At 33.4% G+C, this 15664-nt stretch overlaps 1 protein-coding gene across 1 annotated transcript in view; it reads right to left on the reverse strand.

The window, feature by feature from the left end:
• Positions 1-15664, reverse strand: part of LOC149779311 (uncharacterized) — a 114801-nt gene that overhangs the window by 82811 nt on the left and 16326 nt on the right. The window contains exons 13-21 of the mRNA XM_089939930.1: positions 15220-15438; positions 14776-14946; positions 13798-14041; positions 10170-10484; positions 8100-8347; positions 7271-7455; positions 5326-5433; positions 3549-3834; positions 2602-2902 (exon numbers count right to left, since the gene is read on the reverse strand). Of these exons, the coding sequence (XP_089796056.1) occupies positions 2602-2902; positions 3549-3834; positions 5326-5433; positions 7271-7455; positions 8100-8347; positions 10170-10484; positions 13798-14041; positions 14776-14946; positions 15220-15438 (2077 nt within the window). The remainder of the gene's footprint in view (positions 1-2601; positions 2903-3548; positions 3835-5325; positions 5434-7270; positions 7456-8099; positions 8348-10169; positions 10485-13797; positions 14042-14775; positions 14947-15219; positions 15439-15664) is intronic.

A 15664-nucleotide genomic window follows, 5' to 3' on the forward strand; every position in this document is an offset into this window, starting at 1 on the left:
TTATGTGAAAAGAACTGAGATTTCACTGTAGCTGAAGACAAATTTGACAAAATCTCTGTCCTTGAAATTAGATGCTTTCAAGGAAAGCCACTCATTAACCAGATCTTGTTGGCTGGTTGGCCTTGGAATCTACCAGATGCAGAAAGAGACATGTAAATTGTGACACTTTTCTGAGTATTTATCACTGTAAATTTGCTGTAGATGGATGCTAGTAAGTTTACATCTCTTAGCACAGATCAACCAAAAGGTATAATGATTTCATACCATGGTTGATATAGGTAAAGGATTAACTTCCATTCCATTCATCAATCAAATCTTATGTATAATATAAACTGCTTATCATATGCAATCTGACAGTTAAAGACAATTAAATACATAGGATAGTTGCATCATGTATAGCAATATTGTGACCCAGTCATTAGAACTCTCAATTAATTAGTAGCATATTTCTCCAGGTTTTTTCAAGGTTTTTCAAGGTTCAAAATCTTGTTTTTCAAGGTGCATTATTGCATTAATTATAAAGAATTTATAAATTAAACTGTATGTAAAGGCAAGTTATGAGGAACATTTCTTGCAATTTAAAAAAAAAAAGATGAAGTCAAGAGTACTATCATTGATGTCATTCCCATTAATACTAAACATCCTACATCCGGGCATTAGATTAATGTATAGTCACTGAACAATGTTCATTTGACTCTTTTAACACTACACTATTTACAAAGTCAAAAATATTTTAGAGTGAATTTTTCTGTTCTTGTAGCTTGTCATCAAAATGTGTTTCAAGAGCTCCAAGTTCAATGATTTTGTCCTTAACACTCAAACTATATGATGTTGTGATAATTTAAACTGTCCTATGGGTCTCGGCTTTCAATGCATAGTTATCAGCAGCAGCTGCCATTGTCTCAGTGTCTTTTTCAGTGCCTGCCTTTCTTCTCTAACCCTGCTATTTTATTTCCTCATCCAGTGCTTTCTTTTTTGTCCTCTAATCTCTTGCTCAAGGTTTTTTCCTCTGTTATCCAAGTACATGCTGTACCTACTGTAAGCACTGCCTGCATTTATAAGCATTTTTAGTGTTATACCAATATGGTGAATTCCACCAGCATTTCTTACACTGTCAGTACTCACTCTCCTTGCAATCAGTCCTTTCCTTCATATTTACATCTTCACACTCTTTAATGATAGAAAAAACTTTCAATGGTAGCTTGTCATGGAAGACTTTACAGGACCCCCATTCAATAATTCCAACTATGAAAATGAGATCCGAATAATAATATACTTTTTTAAGTAAAGCCATGTTGTATATCCATCTGAAACCCACCTATGAATATTAAAATCACGAGAAAATTAACGTGGGTGCCTGTGCTAAGGCCTTGTTATTTATACCCCAACCCACCACCATAAAACAAACACGTAACAAAAATATTTGATTTTTATATTATCACTTATTTAAAAACAGCATATCAATATTTTAAACTATTCATATTAGATATATTGATATTTCTCTTAGTTGTATTCTATATTTTAGATGTATCTTGCTCATTGTCTGTCCTATTTCCACTCAATCCCCCCAAAAAAGATTTGGATCGAACAAATTTTATAAGTAAGATTACATATAGTTTCTTTTTTAAAACTTGAAGCTTCGTGTTTGCAGACATCAAAAACAATTTCATGCTTAAGGCTTCTTCTTGTTTTGCTGTATTAGCCACAATTACATAATTTATGAGAGCTAACTTTTTTCTTCTCCAGCTGCATGTGACCGTAGATCACTCTCTCCCACTGCATGCAAATCAATAGCCATCTGGCATAATTTGCAGTTTGCAAAGCTGTCTGCAAAACATATCATAATCCAAACTTTATTTTTTTCCTTGTCTAGCCAATGAAGTTGGAATCAACAGCCAGCCATTTCGAAGCTTACAAATGATTCAAATTTAAACCACAGCTACATCTGGAAGTTCAAAACGTACAACTGCACAGTGGCCAGTTGTGGAAATTTCCATTCCAGGACAAACTTAGTGAGAGATTGTTTTTTTCTCTCTTTTTTTATATCTAAATCTGCAAAACAAAGCTATTTATTAATTCCTTTACGTTTCAATAAAATCAAGGTTTTTCAAGGTATCCAGAAATTTGTTTGAATTTTCAAAGTATTTTCAAGGCCTTGAAGGACAAATTCATTTTTCAAGGCTTTTCAAGGTCCCTACAGACCCTGTTTGATGGCCCGAGTTTTGTGTTTTCTGTGGAAATACATGAGTAACCTTGATAACTACAAACATACCATTATTGGGTACTGGCAATGAAACATAGGCTGAATCAGTGAGAAACTAGCATCAAATAATAGGAGTGAATAGGTGATTCCTGTGACAATAAGAAACATTACAAAAGCATGCAGTATTCCTACTTTTACCAATTTACTCATGGACACCTTGAACCCAACTAAAACAATGATTGTCATAATTTACTATCATAAGGACCAACAGACTATGATATAAATATGAAGTTTATTCTTTATCAAGTTAGTGGCGTTGGTGACAATCAATTATCATGAAAATACCAATGTCTCCTGCTAAATCTGTATATAATCAGTATTTCGCAGATGGAACTTACCAAACTTCACAATCCATCTGGCAAACCATAGAATCCATGATTCTCTCCCCTTCCTTGTAGTCTTTTCCATTTATGGTCAGACATGTTGTGTTGCAAAATGCCTCAGGTATGCATCTGTAAGGTGGCATATTGGTCTCGTATACTTGGCCTTGTGAACATGGTTCAATGTCGCAACCTTCCACACAGGTTTCCTGATTGCAGCCTTGAATGAGAGTACTATAGACAACTCTGTTCTCACAGGTCTTCTTCGGACAGATTGATATGCACGGGTTGTACTTCTCACAGTTCTCACATTGGATAGCTATAAGTGTACCAATAACAAACTGTTAACTTAAAATTTAGACATAAAATTAGCAAAATTGGTATCACTTTCTTAGATGTATAGGACCCTGTTTTCTGACCCTGTATAACTGTGTCTATCCTACCTCATGTAAATATTTTCCTACTTCAGAAAACATCAAACTACACTTGTAAATGGCACTCACTGCTATTTTACTTGTGCTGTGGTTACTATCACCTTCTACAGTTCCACTGTAACAGATCCAGGTAAGTAACTCTGTTTTTATATTTCTCATAAGCCAAGTTGAAGAAATGTTAATTAATGCAAAAGACATTTGATGGAGCACATTGCTTATGGTGTTTTTGTCATTTTTTAACAGACATATTTGAGGATAATGAACTAATTGTTCAAGACAATCAGTCTTATGCTAATTGAAAGTTGTAAAAGTGTGTCCTTGAGGCATACACATGTAATTATATTAACTTCAAATTTAGTACCTGACAATCCATAATTTAATGAAAAAAATAAAGATATTATCCAAGTATTGGATCTCTGAGTATATGAATAGCACAGCTGGCAATTAGAGGAAGCCTGTTATAAATTAATAAAATTTACAGTATAAAGAAAGAATCCTTTGCACAGGTTAATTCGTGCTCAATAAACGTACAGCACAACTCATCTGATCTCCATGAAATGGGAACACCATTCATAGCACACTGGTGGGCATATGCTGCAATGGCTGTACACAGGCATTCACAATCTCCACCAGTATCACATGCACAAGAGTCATAAATGCACTTGTCCAGATATGGTTGGTAATTGACAACGGAATGGCAGGGTCCAAACTTGCTTGAGGAGATGACACCACACTGCCTTTGTGCCCATGGGCGTCGATGCGAGTTGGCCTCACAGGTGTCTGTGATTTCTTTGGAGGCTGCACAATAGCTGTGAACCTGAAATAAAATTGATGAAAAAGAAATAAACACAGGATTTCAGATACTGCTAAACTTTCCTAAGGCAGACACCATTAAGACTATATATTCTGGCTGAGTTATTGAGGTGGCCAGAATATGAAGGTTCAAGTAGTATTAAAAGGTGAGAAACTCAAGCTAAACCTGTCGATTCCTTTATACTTACATTATAATAAAGTTAGAGGCAAAGAACATTCAGGAACTTCTAAACGTTATTCTTCTATAGAGATGACAACTTTATTAACAGCGGTTTACATCAAGTACCAGATGTTAATTTGGGGCTTGAGTGATGCTCACAGAGCAGTGGGAATAGGTTTTTACTGACTTAAATTATTACCAAAACTCTGAAGTGAAGGAAGTATATGATGTTGAAGTTATTTGGCTTTTATTCATATTATCACTAAACCATAATACTGTTGTAGATAATCTTAGGGTCATGATGTTGTAGCAGGGTGGATGGGAATTTCCCTCCTGTTTGATTCCAGGTCACCTATTTGCTTCTGGCTCATGATGAAATGTAATCAAATAGGTTTGATAATTCCAATCCACCCTTTTAAAACATTATGCAATATCGGTATCCCCATTTTCATGCATTTATAAGAACAAAGAACAACCATTAACAATGACTGCATAATATTTAATCTTAGATCGGATCGCAGTACTTTGCAAAGGTGATGCAGGCTTATGGGTTAGACTGATTAGAATCTAAACATAGCCAACAGAAACATAACAAAAACTACTTACAACAGAATGGTTTTTCTGTTAAGACCAGATGTTGATTTACATATTTTTAAATTAAAATAAAATATAAGACTGAATATATACTGAATATTGTATTGTATGCATTCTTTAATTAATTGGTGCAATTTATTAGAAGTCATCAGTAGTAACCATACAGGTGCAAAATATGGACAGCTGCAAAATGTGACTTAACTGTTGAACACATAGAAATTTCAGATAATGGGAAGCTTACAAATGATAAGAATAATAACATGTGCTGATCTTTGTATCCAAGTGGATAATCTAATCCCCCTTGTATCAAATCAATCCAATTAATCTTTTCAAACACACCTGAATAAACTGTAAAATCATCCTTCTGAAAATTGACCACCAATTAGTATGTAGCTATTAGTATTAACATATTAAACTTGCAGCCACATAGTTATTCTCCATCTTAGTCATCTGAAAAATAACATACTGATGATGTGAAGAGTGATAAATAAAGTGTCCAATTTCTTTCAACCATCTAAAACAATATCCTATCAAGAACCTTAGAATGATCGCACCATATTATTCTCCAGAGACCTGCCAATCTCATCTGAGATAGATTGTATGGAATGATATGCCAGGTTTGCTGACCAATCAAAGTTTTAGAATGTCCTATAAATGGGAATAAAAGATGATCCCTATACTGCAATATAAGTTTAATGGGCAAGGCAGAAAAAACATTTGTATTAAAAGAAAAATAGCTACCTTCCAGCTGTCAGCAAATGTTGTTGCCTTCACTGCTGGTAATCCTCCCTGAGGCATGCTGAAGTCATCTTTTTGGTCACCATTGAAATTGCCACATAGACCCGTGACCTGTAAGAGCAAAATATAAAAGGATTTTAAAAAGCGTATTTAAAAGTCAATGTACCACAATCATGTAGATAAACTTGTTTGCCACAATAATACTTTTTCTGGGAAGGCATAAAAGTAAACAATGGAATAGATGAGATCAACTTATCAAGCAGTACATTAGACATCAGAAGGTGATGTTTATTTTATAGAAAAATATAACTGAACCTGTAAAATGAGATTAATAATTATAATTATACCAGTATTAGTAATCAAGTTATGATCATGCATTTTTCATATCAGCCACTGTGTTATACCGAGGTGCTTTCTATCAGAGATGATGCAATAATTATGTCCTCTATACCAAACACTGTGTTCAGATAAGGTGCTCTGAGAAGCTTTATATCAGGAACCATGTTATACTGAGTTTGTTGTATCAGTTACCATGTTATACTTAGGCGCTTTATAGTGAGGGCATACTGCATTCATAATTTTGACTGAAAAGTAAGAATCATGCTGCTCTTTGTTTTTGATTTCTGTAGCTTGATGAAGTATCACGCATGTGTAAATATGACAGTACCTCTGACATCATACGCAAGATAGCTTCAGATAATGAACTAAGGCCAGATTTGTGACAAAACCATTAAAATCAATGATTCTTTAACAAAAGCATACAAGACAGTGATCACTTCATAGGTATTATCAGGTGAAACTGATTCTGTTTTTTGTTCAACTTAAGTTAGAAGCTTTTTTTTTTTGCCTGAATAGATACAGGTTTATGAAAGCCAAGGTTTGTTGTTGGTCTTTATTTGTTGATAATTTTGGAACTTGATGTTAGAAAAAGGTATAAGAAAAAAATCACCTTGGATACACACTAATGACTGCCTGATTTAGAAGTGATTTCTTTTGTTCAATACTCTAAACTAATTAACAATTGGAAAATGCAGAGAAACATTTATGAACGGTTTACATGAAATCAGGTAATTAACAGGTTTTGTGCACTTTCTACACATTTACTAGCAAACTGTGCTCCTGTATGTCAGACCCCTTAATTCACAAGTACATTGTCTGGTATATGCAACAGAAGTGTGAGCATATATCACTGTTTTAATACACTGAAATAAGAGAGTTGATAAATTTACTCAGAGTTCTGGCTGGGGATTAACATGAAACAACAGATTGGAAATGTTTATATTTCTTAGAATTTCAAATGTTGTTATGTAGCAAGAGTAGAAAAGTAAAGATAACGTTGTCACCTACTTTGAGTTATCAAAAATGTACATTTGTCATTATTGTCATCCTACAGCTAGTTATCATGAATGTACGTGTTTGAATCTTGTTATCCTTCTTTGACTTATCAAATTAAATCCTGAATTACTGCATAGTCTATGTACTCTTTAACATTAAAAAAAAATCGTTAAGTGCTAAATGACTTGTAATGGTTTCTTGAGGTCTCATGCAAATGGGTATCCTTGTAATTATAGATTAATACATTTCCATGGGAAAATGAAAGTATTTTTTCTGTGTCTTTCGGTTGTAAAATTACATAATTTATTCCATATATTATATAAGGCAATGAAATAGGTTCATGTTAGGATCTGTCATAGATTCAAAGAGCAAATTAGTCTCTGGTAAACACATTACTGGAAAATATTGTGGGTTTTTTCCTGAGTAATTTTGCATGCAAACTAGTCTCATGATTTCTGTTAATATAGTAGTAAAGAAATACACATGTATATCCAAATAATTACCAACAAAAATAGAGCAGAGTATTCTTATTGCAGTGTTGGTAGGATATTGTGCACTAGTTCTGCAGTATGATCAATTCAGTATCGAGAAATCTAATGAACCAGGATTATACCTGTCCACGATAATGTGTGCTGAGTTTGAGGTAGACCCTGGTTCCCTTGTCCCATTCCAGAGTTATACCACTTGGAGTGGTAATTATAACAAAATCTCCAACTTCTTGCATGGTGAATGGAGATCCAGCATCTGCAACCACTGGTTTCCCTCGCACAAGCTGTAGGCGGTAGAAGGTGGCGGTACCTGTTACAAGGAAACTATGTAAATTAATGGTCTACAGGGCAATTAACCAGTGGGAGCACCCACTGCACCCTCCTCTTCAATTTGCTACCAAACAAACCTTACTGCAAACTATATAAAGGTGATGCAAATATAACTGTACTCCAGCTTCAAACATACACTTCAAAGCTAGTATATTATGATAAGTTATATTACAATTCAAGAAATACTGTAATGTATATACTTATGTGAATGTCTGTTTTCATTTGTTGCTGGAAAATGTTTTCATTATTTAATTCACAGACTCGGAAAGATGTCCTACCTTTTCCAAGAATGTATCACTTTTTTGCCTTGGTTCGAAGCACAATAACGCCCACAAAAATTGAACTCTATTAAAATATAGTGATTTCAAACAAATATCTAGAATTTACTTAAATCACAGGAAATTAGCCAATGTTTTCAGGATTACATCTGACACAATCTATACCTGTACTATGTAAATAATATCTTTGCCAGTGTCATCTGCACATGTACATTTTGCACATGTGTAACCATGTATTAACCAAAATCTATTAACATGTCACATACACATGTACAGTCTATACCTGTATTAATTAAACAATAGCTTTAACATTATAAAATACTGGTGCAAAACATGTAACACTTGCCTACAGTTCCAATGGTGAAGGTGATGGATTTAGTACATGTTACGCCTGTGGTGCCACATGGAATATTTTCTGTGGTGATTTCAAATTTCTCAGTACCACTTCCTGTTGACTTGGCTAAAACATAGTCACAGTTTCCTTGGAATTCATACATCCTGCCATCAAATGATTGGTAGTGTGAATCCCCGAATGCACTGCATACAGCAGGACAGTCCTTGTTCTCACACTCCCAGTTTCGGCTCTTGCATGTGCTGAAACAATCCAGAATTATAGCATACGGTGTGCATTTATGCAAGGAACTTAAATTAAACCATTACTGTATTGCTAATATGGTCCAATATCACCTGCCAAATTATCCAATTATGGTCCTAAAATCTGTTAAAGTTTCTTATCAATAAACTTTATCGAAGAATTTTTATAGTTTTTTTCAAATTGCTTCACTTAAATTTACAGAACAGGAATTCTATAAAATGGCATTTCTTCCTAGTCTCTGAAAGTCAGTGTATTACCTATCATGTGCTGAAAAACAGCATTAAGCCCCACAAAACAAGCAAAGGAACTAATGCTTTATGAATCTTGAATATCATTTCAACTTTTTTCTCCATATTTATCAGGTTATGAATTCAAAAGACTGCTATGTCTTACCTTCTTCATCACTGAAAACAGGCAAAAAATGACATCATTTGAGCAAGAAAGTAGATACTTATAAATGACCTTTATCTCTTGTGACTAGAACATCTATCACTTTGTTTTGACTATACATAATACAGCATTAAAGAAATGGAACTAAATACACGAAGTGCAATCATCTAAGCTGCAAAGTGGTTCACTGTGATCTGATTTTTCCTATGGTGAGTCATGCACTTCAAGATACACCCATCAAGTTTCATACCATATATGCTAGGGTGTCAGTGAAATGTGTGTAGCTACATGCAAAATTAAACATCCATGCTTTAACATCCATGCTTTAACATCCAAGCTTTAATATCCATGAAAACAACAATAACAAGAATAAAACTGTCATAAATGAATTACAGGTATGCCTCATCTATGTTTTGCATACAAAATAAAAACCTTCTGGTAAGCAATATATACTTTAAATAAGTGAAGACTGTCAATCAGCTAATGTAGTAAGAGTAAATATTTTACATGATTACTTCTATTGCAGCACTGTTATGTATATTCTGTACTATTGTAAATTTTTTTCATGATTGTATTTATACTGAGGGTAAAGACAGATGGTTGTGTATGTGATGGGTATTTCAAAATATTATAATCAGCAGTAATGTCTGTCATGGGTATATTGCGATAAAGTTGTAACAGACTCTTTGAGATGTAAATGAGGAGAGAATTGAGCAACTACTTCATTCCCAATTCAAATTCATCCCTATTTCAGATTCTTATTTGTATGTTCTTGTGGTAATATCAATCTGCAGATGCGTTTAATGCTGTTTTTAGATGCAATTAGAGAGGAAACATTTGTCTGGATTATTTGTTGGAACTACAAAGTGCCTATTTGTCTAAAATATTTATCAAGGACTTTCTAGGACACTGAACTATAATATTTTTCTAGGACTATTGTGAATTATTCAAAGGAGTTCTGGACAATGCCATTTTGATGCATCAGGGCTGTTGGCAGACTTTCGAAGATTTCAAAGATTTGAAATTCGTTTGGAACATTTGATTATTTTGAACCCGTATTTCATTTTTTGTATCATTTCGGATTTAATTCATAGTACTTTAAGTTCCTATTAAATTTCATTTGATAAAATTAATACTTAAATCATTTAAGTTTTACAAAACTTGCTGGTTTTGGTTCTTTCTGCTACTTTGTTTATGACCACAGAGTTGCAACAGCACAAATGATATGTCTGTAATATTTCTAACAGCCATTGACCAGTTGCTTGCAGTAGGATAACTGATGACCTCTGAACTTAACATGTTTTGCCCAAATGATTAGTATGTTAATAAATTTGTATAAGTGTTGCTTCCAGCCACCTTTAAATATCACCCGTCTCACATTGTTATGAATGTAGCTCACATAGTGTGTGTTTATTCTTTATCAATTCTTACCATTTGTTGCATTCCATTGTGTAGCTCTCACCCTCTTTGTAGGCCTTTCCTCCATGGTAACAAGGACAGTCTCCTGACATCACACATCTATCACCCTCTCGGGCATATCCAGGTTGGCACTCACATCCAGGGTGGCAATTTGTCACATTGCATGTTGGTGGGTTATGCATGTTTGCACATGTCAGAGGACAGTCTGATGCACACTTTTTGTACACCATGTCAGCTGGGCATGGGGATGAAAGGCCTGCAATCTGCATTGGAAAGCCTGCCCCTTGTGGCTTGTCTTGACATGCCCATTGTGCACTGACACATGAACTGGAAAAAGATGTGTAACATTAATATACCATCTTGAATGTGTAATAAGAATCAGCTGATTTGAACAGGAAAATACATATAATCTAATAGCAGATTTTATAAACATACTTTAGTTCCAATGATATACTGTAAATTTTCTATGATAACAATTTACATGGATTTCTTGGATCTTATTTGAAGTCACAGTTACAAGCTTCTTTCCACAAAAAATTAACCAAAATTTAATTACCAATGAAAATAAAATTATTTTGCAAAATAATGATAACTGATATCTATGTAATAAATTAATTTGTAGTGTAGAATATCAAATTGTCCTTTTTCAGTCCTGAGGATCATTGGCTTTTCTTGAATGCTGAAGACTAAATTTAGAAGTTTTTTATACAACCAAATTCATAAAATCTACATCTAAATCTCTAAAGAAAAATGGTGCAAATGTTAAAGTGATTTGTCAGGTGTACTGGCTAAGATTGCTTAGTAACATACCACCTGTTTAAGTTTAAGGAAGTTCAGTATTCCACTTTTGCTCTGACTGCAATATTTACATCTGTGACATTTGGTGGCAACAGTAGGATTATACACACTCTTGTTATGCTATGAAAGTTTGATAACAGTAGGATTACACACAGACACTCTTGTTATGCTATGAAAGTTTGATAACAGTAGGATTACACACAGACACTTTTGTTATGCTATGAAAGTTTGATTTTCAACTTAAGGAGGTAAATCTGCGTGGAATGGATAATTGACACATGATGATGTGGATTCAAAAGCAGGGTAACTGTGTTATAGGAACAGACTGAGAACATCAGATTGTTCAGATAACACATGTGCTAGAGGAGAGGTAAAGAGTTAGGTAGGTCACAGATTTGATCCCCACTCAGGCATATTTGTTTCTTGCTATGACCCAAATAAGTCACGGATTCTACAGGTTATCCAGCTTTCGAAACATCATAAAATGCATCTAATAAGAATGAATAATACTTTTAATACTGACTAAATATATCAGGTTGATAAAAAAGAAACAGTAATTATGGAAAATTAAATATCCAAATCCCATAACAAACTGTTTTTTGGTGTAGGATAACACAAAACAGAAGGTATGCAATTAATAAAACTGGCAAATTACAAATTTGACAATCCAATACAAAAACATGCCCATCTCTTCTGAAGAAACAAAACTAAATAGAAAAGTATCCATACCACAGATTTCCCCTTCCAATGTGACTAAATTAATCGGTAAGCTTGAAAGTTTAACAGTGGCAATAAATTCATTATGGTTTGTTAGAAAAGGCTAAAACTAAAACTTCTGCTAGGTCTTCTTATTGTTAAGCTTTATACTAAACCTTATTTCAATCCTTTTTATTGTCAAACTTTATAGTAAACCTTATTTCAATCCTTCTTATTGTCAAGCTTTATACTAAACCTTATTTCAATCCTTCTTACTGTCAAACTTCATACTAAGCCTTATTTCAATCCTTCTAATTGTCAAGCTTCATACTAAACCTTATTTCAATCCTTCTTATTGTTAAGCTTTATACTAAACCTTATTTCAATCCTTCTTATTGTCAAACTTTATACTAAACCTTATTTCAATCCTACTTATTGTCAAGCTTCATACTAAACCTTATTTCAATCCTTCTTATTGTTAAGCTTTATACTAAACCTTATTTCAATCCTTCTTATTGTCAAACTTCATACTAAACCTTATTTCAATCCTTCTTATTGTTAAGCTTTATACTAAACCTTATTTCAATCCTTCTTATTGTTAAGCTTTATACTAAACCTTATTTCATTTCTTCTTATTGTCAAACTTCATACTAAACCTTATTTCAATCCTTCTTATTGTCAAGCTTCATACTAAACTTTATATCATTCCTTCTTATTGTCAAGCTTCATATTAAACCTTATTTCAATCATTCTTATTGTCAAGCTTTATACTAAACCTTATTTCAATCCTTCTTATTGTCAAACTTCATACTAAACCTTATTTCAATCCTTCTAATTTTCAAGCTTTATACTAAACCTTATTTCAATCCTTATTATTGTTAAGCTTTATGCTAATCCTTCTAATTGTCAAGCTTCATACTAAACCTTATTTCAATCTTTCTTATTGTCAAACTTCATAATAAACCTTATTTCAATCCTTCTAATTGTCAAGCTTCATACTAAACCTTATATCAATCCTTCTTATTGTTAAGCTTTATACTAAACCTTATTTCAATCCTTCTTATTGTCAAACTTCATACTAAACCTTATATCAATCCTTCTTATTGTTAAGCTTTATACTAAACCTTATTTCAATCCTTCTAATTGTCAAGCTTCATACTAAACCTTATTTCATTTCTTCTTATTGTCAAACTTCATACTAAACCTTATTTCAATCCTTCTTATTGTCAAGCTTCATACTAAACTTTATATCATTCCTTCTTATTGTCAAGCTTCATACTAAACCTTATTTCAATCCTTCTTATTGTCAAGCTTCATACTAAACTTTATATCATTCCTTCTTATTGTCAAGCTTCATACTAAACCTTATTTCATTTCTTCTTATTGTCAAACTTCATACTAAACCTTATTTCAATCCTTCTTATTGTCAAGCTTCATACTAAACTTTATATCATTCCTTCTTATTGTCAAGCTTCATATTAAACCTTATTTCAATCATTCTTATTGTCAAGCTTTATACTAAACCTTATTTCAATCCTTCTTATTGTCATGCTTCATACTAAACCTTATTTCAATCCTTCTTATTGTCAAACTTCATACTAAACCTTATTTCAATCCTTCTTATTGTCAAGCTTCATACTAAACTTTATATCATTCCTTCTTATTGTCAAGCTTCATACTAAACCTTATTTCAATCCTTCTTATTGTCAAGCTTCATACTAAACTTTATATCATTCCTTCTTATTGTCAAGCTTCATACTAAACCTTATTTCATTTCTTCTTATTGTCAAACTTCATACTAAACCTTATTTCAATCCTTCTTATTGTCAAGCTTCATACTAAACTTTATATCATTCCTTCTTATTGTCAAGCTTCATATTAAACCTTATTTCAATCATTCTTATTGTCAAGCTTTATACTAAACCTTATTTCAATCCTTCTTATTGTCATGCTTCATACTAAACCTTATTTCAATCCTTCTTATTGTCAAACTTCATACTAAACCTTATTTCATTCCTTAAATTACTTCAATAGTTACTGATACAAAACATAAGCTGGATGGGAAAGGATGAACAAACATAGGCAAGACTACATACTTGCTCCATAGACAGGTACACAAATTAGAATTTAGATTAGAATATCTCACCAGATCTGATCTCCCATATCTGTCACTTTTCCAGCAGGAATCTCCCTTCCGTCAAAGATGCATGGACACTGATCAATTTGCAAACAGTGTCCAGAGCTATCCAAGGCCTGTCCTGGAGGACATCCACAACCTTCAGCACACTGGGATGACTGGGTACAGTTTGGATCGGTGGCAATGTTGTGGCATGTCCGCGTGCACTCGTTGGGACAGACTTGATAAATCTGACCACCCGTACAGTCAATAGCTACAGAAGGAAAATACATTGAGGTTATTCTGATAATATTGTAAAATTTGTAATTCACACACACAAACACATACACACCTCTATTTATTAGATGTATATATGCATCAAAGTTTGCGTTAAGTATTGTCGTTAGATAATATTGTCTCTAGATAAAGTGTACAATTTTCCAAAACCTCAAAAATTATCCATTAGCAAAAAGGTGGTATACTGTTTCTCAACTTAATGATCATTAAAAGCAAGGATAGATAGATATTAGATTAATTTGAGATAAGCAGACACCATATCAGCTCATCACAGAATCTAAGGTAGACTAATCATATGTAAAAAGAAAAAAAAGAATTGGATGTTTGTTCGCGGGGTTAGGGGAGTTATATCTTGTTGGACTTAAAAGTTTTCTGTATTTTGAAGCTAGAAATCGTTAAGTTAGAAAGGATGTGAATTGTTTTAAAATAAGAATAAATGTGTTATATTTGTTTTATCAACAGAGTCCTCTTGCTGTATAATTTCAAGTCTTTAGGAGACTTGTGATTTCAATATTTATAGACACTCAATATCTTTCAGCAAGATAGCGAACAGCAAAGGTTCAGGGGGAAAGTGTTACCAGTGGAAGGTTTTACTAAATGAAAGATGGTGAAAACTAATGCCTGGAAGAAATATTCCCAAAAGTTACATTTGGTTACGGTACCTAGATACAATTTGCAGTTTGTGCACATTTCATATTTTCCATTACTTACGGCACTCGGAGATGAATTGCCTCCACTTGATCTCTACACCATGGGAGGCACATTGAGCTGCATATTCTCCTATCATTGGACAGAGACAGTCTTTGAGGTTCTCCGAACATTGGCACACATCAAAGAGGCAGCTTTCATAGAGTGGGTTTACATCCACCACATCATGGCAGGCTGAAAATATTTTTCACCAAAATGTTTTTATTCATTTGTCCATAGTAAATTCTCTCTTTCAGACACATTTATGCAAATTACAATAGCAACATGGTAGCTCTGAAGAAGTATCTATCGCCCTTAATACCAGTATAATCAAAGCCATGCATACAAAACCAAAGGGAATCTGCCAAATGAAGAAGTGCCAACAACCTTTAAACTTTCAATGAATAAATTAACTAATCCTATAAGTAGAATGTAAATTTGATTAATTCTGTCAATAATATTACTTACATTTGAAAATGTCACCCTTTAGATTGCTGCAGTATTGCACGGACTGATTTTTTCTGTTGGCATTTTCCTCACAAGGGTTGTGAGTAGCATCAGCATTAACATCTAGGCAATTTGGTTCTGTCTTCCAGCTATTGCCAAAAACGTTGGGGTTGGTCTCAATATCTTTCTGTGGTGTCAGGAAGTCATTTTTCTGATTGAAATCATATGTACCACACAGACCTGAAAATATTCATTCAGTTTAGACAATGCTCCTAAGAGAATTTTAGAAATGAAGAAAGATAGTATGGTTACCATAAGGTTTAATATATTTGTGTTTTAGTGGTGCCTTCTGTATTTCTTTTAGATCAAATTGGGAAGAAAATTATATGAATGCAAAATGATACGCAAGCCACTCTTGCCAACAAGATGTGTTGAATTTATTTTGGGAACCAGATGTATTTAACAG

This window comes from Sinohyriopsis cumingii, chromosome 17, assembly GCF_028554795.1.
Source record: "Sinohyriopsis cumingii isolate HCF-2022 chromosome 17, ASM2855479v2, whole genome shotgun sequence".
NCBI classification, from domain to species: Eukaryota; Metazoa; Mollusca; class Bivalvia; order Unionida; family Unionidae; genus Sinohyriopsis; species Sinohyriopsis cumingii.